At 33.7% G+C, this 10,143-nt stretch overlaps 2 protein-coding genes across 3 annotated transcripts; both read left to right on the forward strand.

The window, feature by feature from the left end:
* The first annotated feature begins 217 nt into the window (after positions 1-217).
* Positions 218-6,543, forward strand: TIC22-III (Tic22-like family protein). 2 transcript variants are annotated; one of them, XM_022294741.2, is made up of 8 exons: positions 220-852; positions 951-1,025; positions 1,283-1,339; positions 4,339-4,398; positions 4,486-4,566; positions 4,645-4,680; positions 5,130-5,286; positions 6,215-6,543. In XM_022294741.2, the coding sequence occupies exons 1-7, from the start codon at positions 256-258 to the stop codon at positions 5,214-5,216; spliced, it is 993 nt and encodes a 330-aa protein (XP_022150433.1). In that variant the 5' UTR covers positions 220-255; the 3' UTR covers positions 5,217-5,286; positions 6,215-6,543. The 2 variants fall into 2 exon arrangements, with proteins under 2 accessions (XP_022150434.1, XP_022150433.1); XM_022294742.2 differs by lacking the exon at positions 1,283-1,339 and having other exon boundaries at positions 218-852.
* Positions 6,544-8,956: 2,413 nt separating this feature from the next.
* Positions 8,957-9,370, forward strand: LOC148210000 (uncharacterized). Its single transcript, XM_088126600.1, has one exon. The coding sequence runs from the start codon at positions 8,957-8,959 to the stop codon at positions 9,368-9,370; it is 414 nt and encodes a 137-aa protein (XP_087982726.1).
* Positions 9,371-10,143: the final 773 nt, after the last annotated feature.

A 10,143-nucleotide genomic window follows, 5' to 3' on the forward strand; every position in this document is an offset into this window, starting at 1 on the left:
AATAAGCAGTTTTTAGAAATAAGGGAACCAATATGAACATTTTCAAAGCATAAAAACTAAAATGAACTAAAGTTAAAACTACCAAACAAAAATATTATTTTAACCTAAAAACTATACTGAAAAAAGTGAAAAGGAGGCTTCAAAAAAAAAAAAAAGTGAAAAGGATAATTTAACTTAAATTATACCAATAAATATCAATAAAAGAATGAAATTTTCAAATCATATAATTTTGAAAAGACCCCCTTCCCCTGCATCATGCTTGCTCAGTCTGATTCCTTGTCTCACTTGCGAAGAAATCGCAGCTCAATCTTCTGCAACTCTCCCTTCTTTCCCCTCGACGAAATGAGTTTCCATGGAAATGACCCAAATTCTTCTTTCGAACGCAACCTCCGCCAAGCTCTCTACAGCCTTCAAAACCACTGTTCTGGCCTTCTCCACACCCTCTCCCACCTTCCGCCCTTCAATCCCCCTCTTCCGTTCAAAACCCACCTCCAAAACCAACCCAAACGGGCTCTTGACTCCGCAATTTCACCCTCCGATCCCGCCGCCAAGAATCCACTTTGGGCTCGGGTTGCTGAATCCGCGACGACCCAATTCAGCCCTTCTGCCCGCCCTGCTGCTGCTGCCGCCCTGTCGACGGAAGCCATCGAAGAGCGGCTCGCGGGTATTCCTGTTTATGCCCTTAGCAATTCGGCTGAGGAATTTGTGTTGGTTTCTGGTGCTTCCACTGCGAAATCTCTGGGATTGTTTTGCTTTAAGAAAGAGGACGCGGAAGCGCTTCTTCAGCATGTTGGAATGATGGATGCCTCGGCGCAGAATGGGTCCAAAGTTGTGCCCGTTGCTTTGAATAAAGTGGGTATTACTACTCTCCACTGTATTTCACTATTTTGTATGTATGTATAAAGTCTTCTCTTGTGTTTCCAATCCAATTTTGTTGCTTGTTTTCGTAGGTTTTTCAGCTCCATGTTAATGGGGTGACCTTCAGATTGGTTCCGGAGTGCTCTCAGGTGAAAAACGCTCTGAGTGTAAGTTCTCTCCTCCCCCCTCCCTCCCTCTCTCTGGTGTTTGAATTTAGTTTCTCTGATATTCTTTTTTTTTCCCCTTAAAAATGTCAAATCACGATATCTGTTTTGCTTGTTTCTCTTCAGTAAAGAAAATGACCATTTGCTGTATTTCTTTATCCCCTTGTGGCTGTGGCCCAAACTTCAATCTCTGCTCTGGCAGTCATCTTTACTTATCGTGTACTTGTCTGTCCATTGACAATATGAATTTGCCTGCGTAGGAAAGAAAAAAGGCTGGTATTTCTGCTGATGGATTTTCTGGGGTTCCTGTTTTCCAGGTTAATTTCTAAGCATTCCTTAATGAAAGTTGTTATTCATAGTCCATTGTTAACAACTATTCCATTCACCTTCAATGGTAGAGAAAGCAGTATTTCTACCAATATGCCATGTGCTAACCTTTCAATTGGGAAGTATACTTTGACCATGATTTTGTTTTTCATTTCCTCTTTTTGAAAATGAGGTATGTTTTCTTTGTTTAGCTTTTCACTTCCAGAACACTTTTTAATGTTTGTCAAATTGCAAAAACAAAAAGCAGTTTTGGAAATGTATCTTTTTTAATTTTTAAAAATTAACTTGAATTTAAACAATTATTTAAAAAGTAGATTGGAAGACAGAAAAAAGTTAGTAAATAAGCATAATTTTGAAAAACAGAAAACTAAAAGAAAAACATTATCAAATGAACCTTAAACTTATGAATTTAGGAATACTGAAGACTATGAATTCCGTTGTTGAAATTAAATTTGCAATGGCAATGATGACATGCATTTTATGAGTATAAAGTTATTGCCTGGTTGAAAGTTTTATGATTACATTTTAAATAATGCCTCAAAATTTGAATGTTGTCATTTTCTTTAACAATGATGTATTGCTGAACATTGAGTTGAAAGATCAGTTGGTACATTAACTTTTTAGTAAAGCAAACCCATATTACCATATATGAGTCAATCCTTTTTCTTGTGTCTTTTTTTTTTCTTTCTAATCATGATTGTTTATGATGCATAGTTGTACCACTTTTGAGAATTTAGTTTTGTTTAAAATCCACAAGGTGGTTAATTATTTTTGATATTGATAGGAGTTTGATATTTTGAAACTCCGGAAATTGGTTTCTGAGATTTGATCAGAGCAGTATTCCTGTAAAAGAGCATGGAAGAAAACAACATAAAACCAAATAAACAAAAAAATATGACTGTAATTGTGTACCGCAATAACAAAAAGAATTTTGCACTTAGAAAACGAAGCAAGGAAAAGACAGGCGTCTTTTCCCCAGCTTTCTTTCAACAATTGAAAAGAAGCAGTGTTATTGAGGCGAGTGCCTCTATGTGCCTATGGCTAGAGGCAAGGTACCTCTTGCCTTCAATGCCTCAGCCCAAGTCCATGTCGTGCACACAAAGAAGTGCATGCCATGGTCTGGCATTGTGGTCACCATGAGCTTAAAGTTCATGGTGAGCCATAGTGGATTAGTCGAGATGAACTGAAATTATTTGAAGGAAAAAAACTTGTGCACTATCGGGAGAAAAGAAAAGTCACCCAACAACTTTCTTCAGCTTGTCCTAATAGCCTTTGAAGCATGAACCAAAACTCCCTTCCTTTTCAAAGCTCGAAATAGGAAGGAAAGGAAAACAAAAGAAAATCTTTCCTCTTCTTTGATTTCCATCTAAGTAGCAAATGATGAACAATAATCTATGTCTCCTCTCCTTGCATTGGTTCTATTTCAGTCATAAAGGAAATTGTTCTCCTCTTCCTCAATCTTTTGATTGCCTCTGACTTCCCGACTCCTCTTCCTAAATCCTTATTTTGAAAGAGTTCATTGGTCCCACTCCCATTATTGGATGTGACACTAGGTTGTCCCTTTTCTTATTTCTTTGGATGGTAAACGAATTTCATTGATTATATGAAATTAACAAAAAGGGAAAAAATGCATCCAACGAAGTTATAAAAAACATCTCCAATTGGATTTGAGAGAATTCAAGCTATAACTAGGAGAAACCCTTTTGCACCAAAATAAGGCTAAGAATAAGATGTGTTCCACCACTGCTTCATAACATTTTTCTTTATCTTGAAAAATTCTAGCATTTCTCGTTCCAAATGATCCATATAAAGACTCTGTTGATGTGCAACTAGAGAGGGTTCTTCCCTTGCTTGAAGGGGCGCTCCTTTAAGATAAAGGAAAGCCACTTTTGAATTTTGAACGGGGGAGCAAAAGAGCAACTAAGAGCTGAAAGAAAATGCGCCCATATTTTTTATGCCAAAGGGCAGTGGACGAAGATGTGTCCTTGAGTTTCATGAGCCATTTTACTACACCAGTTTGGAGATAAGGCCAGCCAGGGATGCTGTCTATGAACCCGATCATGCATATTAAGACTATTGTGACTTAGCTCCCAGATGAGAATTTGATCTTCTTTGGGTAGAAATCCTTCCATATATCTTTGTGTATATAGCTGGTGTTTGATCCCACCCTTTTGTAAAACTGCTGGCCAAGGATTTTGTAGAAAAGCATCCTCCCCTTTCAAAGATTCCACCTCCAAGAATCCCCACTGTTAGGGAAATGATGAGAAGCTAAGAGAGTTGTAAGCCTGCCCATCCTTAAAATACACCTCAATACTGTCCGCTTTGCGAGAAGAATGCAGAGACGCAAAGCCACATCTTCATTTCTTGCACCCTAGCAGCTACATTCTGGAAGGTTATCCTGGAACCCTTCCACTACGGCTCTTCCAAATGACCTGAAAACTCTCCTTTCTCTTACCTTATCAGGCAACCCCTTTATAAAGGAAAAAGAAGCTTCTTTAGATGCACTTCAGTGTTTTTTCTGGGCAGCATTGTATGAAAATAGGGACCAAAGGATCTTCAGCGACAAAGAGAAAATTTTTATCGTTTTTTAATACTATAGTATTTTTTGCTATCTCTTGGCGTAAATTATCTCCACTCTTTCATTTTTATAGTTTTTCTACACTTATGTAGTTTTGTCCAACGGGACAAGTTTCATGTAATCGGCTACCTCCGGATTATGCCAAGTCATCATGGATTCAGAACTCTATTGAGCTGCCTATCTGGGGACTTGAATATACCCTTGAATTTCTAGACTATAAAATATAGTAATTAATAGGGTTGAATGATGCTCTCGATTTTAGACTTAATGAAGCATAATTATATTAAGTTCCATTCTCCTCACCTCAACCATTGTTATGTTGGGATTTTGTTTTTTATCTTGTTTATATTACCTTTTTTGAGGATCTAAACATTTGAGACTGACGTTTTCAATTTTATGCACTTTGCATAGTCGAAAAGCTTGATACTGAGGAGCCAAAACAAGAGCTACCGTCCTGCATTTTTCAGAAAGGTTAGTCAAGAAGAGTAGTTTTCTTGACCTGGACTATCATCTTTACATGGATTCATTTTTACAACCCTCATTCTTGGATTCTTTTAGGAGGATTTAGAAAAATCTCTCCAAAGAGCATCTCGAGAACAAAATCAAGTGAATCCTGCCTTCCGACCGGGCGATATCCAGGTATAGCTCTCTCTGCTTGTCACTAGTGAAGTGTGTTCTGTGGAGTGGAACTTATAAAATTGTGTCTGAACCTTGTAGGTTGCTGGTTTTGAAGAAGTAATAAAAGGAATGAAGGTGAGGATCGTACTGCCTATCTCATTTTTATTTTGGCTAAATTACAAAAAATGCCCTCATCATTTTAAAAGTTTCAATACTACATTTGACATTTCATAAACGTTTCAAAAATACTCTTTGAGCAAACATCCGTATCTGTTAAGTGTCACGTCGTTCTAGATGATGTCACATCAACTTTTTGTTCAAAATATTAACGGATGTTTGCTCAAAGGGTATGTTTGAAATGTTTATGAAAGGTCAAGGATAGTATTGAACGTGTTGAAAGGAAGGAAGGATACGTGTATTTTTGAAACAAGGGGCACAATTCAGGTGTATTTTTGTAATTTAGCCGTTTATTTTTAAGAACTCGTTGTCTCTCTTTATATATATATATATCTCTAAATGCTTGTTAATAGAAAAAAAGTAGTTGTAAACCTATGATCTAAGTTGTAATTTTGTTTCACTGATAGGATAATTCAATTTCAACATGGGATGATGTAGTCTTCATTCCACCTGGATTTGATGTTTCAACTGACCCCAAAAAGCAACAACAATAGGCATTGAGACAGTAGCTGTTAAATTTGTCTCATCATATAAAGCTTATATGGAGGCAGTAGGTTACTTGAGGTAATATCTTAATGCTTCCTTTCACTTCTTTTATTTCTTGTTTTCTGGCTGTCTTATGGGGTTGTTTGGTAATATTGTCCCCCCTTTTGATTTTTCTTCTTCTTCTTAACTATTTCGTATTTTTTGTTCTCTGAACATGTTTGGTGATCGTTTCTTGTTATGTAAAATCTTAAATTAAAAAGTAAAAGTTTTATATCAAAATTAAATTTTCAAGTTAAATATTCAAAATTTTTATGTTATATATATATTGATTATCATGCATTTTAAAAAATAAAAAATGATTCTTCAAGGGGTAGTTTAGTTGGCAAAGATTTGAGGTTTAGTGGTCATATTGGCTTAGAGATCTCAAGTTCGCACCGAAACCTTCGGTGCCCCAATTATAACTGTGGAAATTTTTCTTAAATATGAGAAACAAGAAACAAGAACCAATTGTAAATAAGATTATTTACAAATTTTGGAAAATAATTGTTTTCTTGTTTGTTGTTATTTTCATTTTTAAAAAAAACACAAATGAAAATCTTATTTCATTAATTTGACTTATAAAATGCATTATAATATAAAAGTATTAAAAGGACAACATAATTTGAAGTTTATCTTTGGAGTAAAACTTTCATTTTTCATATTAAAATTTTAGTGAAGAAGAAAATCTTTGTCAAACACTTCCTTTTTTGTTCCTTCTACTTTCTTTTTTTTTTCCAAAATGTTATCAAGTAACCTTGATCTCGGTGGGCACTTAGGATTTAATATTCTATACCTTGACGACTAAGTGTAGTAAAGTTAGGTGGTTGTCCCATGTGATTAGTCATAATGTGCAAGTTAACTCAGACATTCACAAATATAATTAAAAAAACCCTCGAGCTACTTGCCCTTAGTACCTTAAAATATGCCTTGTTTGACATGACAATGATACCTGATCTTTCTTTCTCAGGTTCCAATGATGGGAAGGAAAGAGGAGGGATATTTTTGTTACATTTGAGCTGGAGAAGGGGAAGCCTATACCAATAATTTATATCATAAAAATGTCATAGCATTCTGCATCCTTTTCTTATCCTTTCAACTTTTTATATTATGCTGAGTTGTTCGTTCTGGTTTCGATTTTGGATCACTTCTCGCCATTGTCGATAAATAGTGAGAAATGTTTTTCTTAGTTGATGGTTACATTTAGGCTCTATTTGTACCACCATGTGTTGACTTGATGGTTATTAAACGAAAAAAAAGAAGTTAGGTTTAAAACTTCGAAACTCATTTTAGTTATCATACTTTTATCTTTTGTTCATTTTAATCATTATATTTTCGAAATTTTTGTTTTGGTTACTCTGCTTTCTTTTTTTTTATATCAAGTCTTTTTTCTATCACAATTTTGACACAACACTACACTCGATAAATTCTTCGAATATTGTCATTGTTTTATTTTTGAAGAAGTTTTGTCATGTTAAAATTTTGCTATTATAATGACTTTTTTTTATATTTATTTATTTATTATTGTGATCTTTTAATGAATATATACCTATATGAACATGTATTTGAAGTTAGTGAAGTAAGGCTAGGGGACTAATTTTAGACATAATATATATAGGTTAAATAATTATAAAAAGTTTGATGATAATAAAATACATTTTTAATGCAAAATTTAGAGATTAAAATAAACATTTAGAAATTGAAGATTAAAATATAATAAAAGACCGCAACATATAATTTTAATTTAATTTATTTAAAAAAATGTATTTGAAATCTTAATTAAGTTTATAAAAAGTCTTTTTTTTTTAAATAATTATTCTTTAAAAAATTGAAGTATGAGGAAAGGATTTGGACCTTCAACCCTCGAGTTGATTCCTTAACTAGCTAAGCTAACTTTGATGTTTCTAAAAATTTAACTAGAATATTAAACCTAAAAGATAGTTCAAGAAATCATGAAATTGTTACTAGATTATTTTAATTTTAAAAAAAGTTGGGGCAAGAAATCATGAAATTGTTACTAGATTATTTTAATTTTAAAAAAAGTTGGGGCCAGAGACTAACGAGGTGAGATAGAGACTAACGAGGTGAGATAGAGACTAAAAGTCTTAATAAAGTCAAAATTGAAATAATCTAGTAACAATTTTATGATTTCGTTTGGCGGGATTTCGAAAAATCCCGTTTGATCGTCTCCTCAAGAGACGACAATATTATTCTAAGCAAAAACAAAACAACTATTATATATATTATATATATATATATATATAACTAACACAATGCTTTAAAACAAAATGAATATTGTGGTGCAGTGGATAAGGGATCGCTTGGGGAGTTAAAGGATATGGGTTTGAGTGGTGATATGTGTTTTTTTTTTCCGTTTTATTATTATTATTATTATAAAGGATACGTACCTAAAAAAATAATTTTTTTTTTCGTTTTGGGGAGTGGCATATTTTCGTAATTACTTTAGAAAATAGCATTATTAAAAAAAAATCCCTAACTTAGGCTGTCTATTTTTCATTTTGAATAAGAAAATGTATTTGTGTAATTGGTATTTGCCCATTCAACTTAAAACTCTTGAGACCCGTCACCTGCCACTACAATTATGAAAAAAAATTTTCTTTGTTTTTATTTTTTATTTTTTTAGTACCATAAGCAATGTTTGAAATGTCGATGTCGATGGAAATGTCGAGGTCTCGATTTTACGGATGATGTCGATGGATATTTGGAAAAAATTCATAGAAATTATGGAAATTAATAAAAAAATTGTTTTAATTAGTTAATAAAACTTTAATAATAACTTAATTAAGCTATAATTGATAACTTTTAATTATCATACGTAAAAATATGAGTAACTTACTTATCAAAATGTTGATGTCAATAGAAATATCGGAACAAGATAATGAAGATTTTTTTTTAATCAAAACAAGATAATGAAGATTGATGGAAATAATTTGAATTAATAAATTAGAGTTCAATGTTATTTAATTATGTTTTATTGATAATTTTTAACCAATCTAGTATTTATTACATAATTGGTATATATATACACATATTCATATGATGATTAAATTGAGTTATTAGAAATTGAAGGGTAGATTTAAAAATTTTGTAATTAAGTTTGAAAAGAAAAATGTATATAAACTTTAGGTTATAATTAAAAAAAATCAATAGGAATAAAAATCCGTTAGGTCAATATTAAAAATTGAAATAGAATTATAATAATATAATTATTATGATAAGAATGAAGAAAGAAAGGAAAAGAAGGAAAAAAGAAAAAAAAACTAGCGGAGCTCACATTGAGGGAGGAGGGCCTCTGTAAAACCCCTTCCCCACCCCACCTCAAGTATATCTCTTCTCGATTTTGGATATGGATTGGGGAATAGGCTGGACTCAGTCCTGAGTTAAAGTTTTTTTTAATCGATATATTGCAAATATCGACGAAATGTCGATATTTTATTATAGCTCATGATCTCTTGATCATTGGGCAGCTTGACAAACTATCCTTAGTAAATCAAAGACAGAAATTGAAGCAATCACTTGTTGGCCTTTATGGAATGACCGCAATTGTTACAACAACCAGAGACCCGTTCCAGATATTCAAGTTAAGCATGAGTGGATTACCTCGTATTGGTCTTCTTTTCACGATGCTAATGATCTCCCGAGGCTTTTCCCTCAACGGCGACCACTGGTGGCGTCCCCTTGGGTCCCTCTAATGGATGATCTAAAGCTTAATACCGATGCAGCTTGTGGTGTCGCTAATCAATCCACCGGTTTGGGCTACCTTCTGAGGGATTCGTTGGGTTCAATTTCTGCGACTGGGTGCCAATTTCACCCTTCTCCCTGCAATTCCCTAATCGTAGAACTCATGGCTATTAAAGAAGGTCTTCTCTTTGCGATCTCAATTGGTTGTACCAACCTCTCAGTGGAATCAGATTCTTGCATCTCAAACTCTTTAATAAATGGAGATCTGGACACTCTTGGCCATGAGAAAGTTGTCCTTCATGATATTCACTCAGCTTCTCGCAAATTTGAAGTCTGTTATTTCATGCATGTTTCACGGGAGGCGAATCGGGCGACAGATTTTCTTGCCAAGCATGGTCTTCATGTTTGTAGCTCCATTGAATGAAAGCAAAGCTTTCCCCCTTGGCTTTTGCGTGTTGCTGATCGGGGAGTTTCATTCTTCTGTAGCCTGCTGTTTCCTATTAATAAAGCTTATTTCTTTATCAAAAAAAAAAAAAAAAGAGATAGGTGCCAATTACGATGAGGTAAGTTTATTTTAGTTTTTTTTTTTTTTTTGGGTTTTGGTGATTGGTAAATGATTTACTCATGTAAGTTGGATTATATGAATGACTTTATTGAAAAATGCAATTTTGTTTGTTTGTTTGTTTTTTTTTTTTGATTTCTGGACACAGGAAGGTTCGAACCTAGATCTTGGGTGTAGCCTCTTGACATTGCATCAACATCCGAAGGTGCCAAAAACAAAAAAAATATCTGAAAAATGCAATTTTGTTGCTGATTCATATGGCTGCTTTTATATAATCTTAAGGAAAAAAATGACTCATGAATTACAAGAGTTGTTGCAATTGTAGTGTTGGGATAATGGAGCCAAAACAGATGACCCGTGTCCTACGATGAAAAAGATTTTCAAACACTACTACCAATTCCTACAAGGAGTAGGATATTATTGTCTTATAAGGATTACAATATTGTTTTCCTATAAGGATTGTGATATTTGACCTTTTATAAATAGAATCCTTTTGTTAAGGTTTCATTTGTACAGAATCTAAATAAGGAGACTTGAGTGGTTGTGGACAGTGTGTGAAAAAATGAGTTTGTATCTGGTGGGTTTAGTGAGGGTATTTCCAATTGTGTAATCCTAGGTAGCCATTGTTAGGATAC

This window comes from Momordica charantia, assembly GCF_013281855.1.
Source record: "Momordica charantia cultivar OHB3-1 chromosome 7 unlocalized genomic scaffold, Mcharantia_2.0 BLBB01000007.1, whole genome shotgun sequence".
In the NCBI taxonomy this organism is placed as follows: domain Eukaryota; kingdom Viridiplantae; phylum Streptophyta; class Magnoliopsida; order Cucurbitales; family Cucurbitaceae; genus Momordica; species Momordica charantia.

Bases quoted from the DNA above. Each gene is read 5' to 3' on its own strand.
- TIC22-III (XM_022294741.2), top strand. From the start codon at position 256: ATGCTTGCTCAGTCTGATTCCTTGTCTCACTTGCGAAGAAATCGCAGC. The intron at 4,399-4,485 runs GTTAGTCAAGAA...GGATTCTTTTAG, and splicing joins GTCCTGCATTTTTCAGAAAG to GAGGATTTAGAAAAATCTCT. The intron at 4,567-4,644 runs GTATAGCTCTCT...TGAACCTTGTAG, and splicing joins TCCGACCGGGCGATATCCAG to GTTGCTGGTTTTGAAGAAGT.
- LOC148210000 (XM_088126600.1), top strand. From the start codon at position 8,957: ATGGATGATCTAAAGCTTAATACCGATGCAGCTTGTGGTGTCGCTAAT.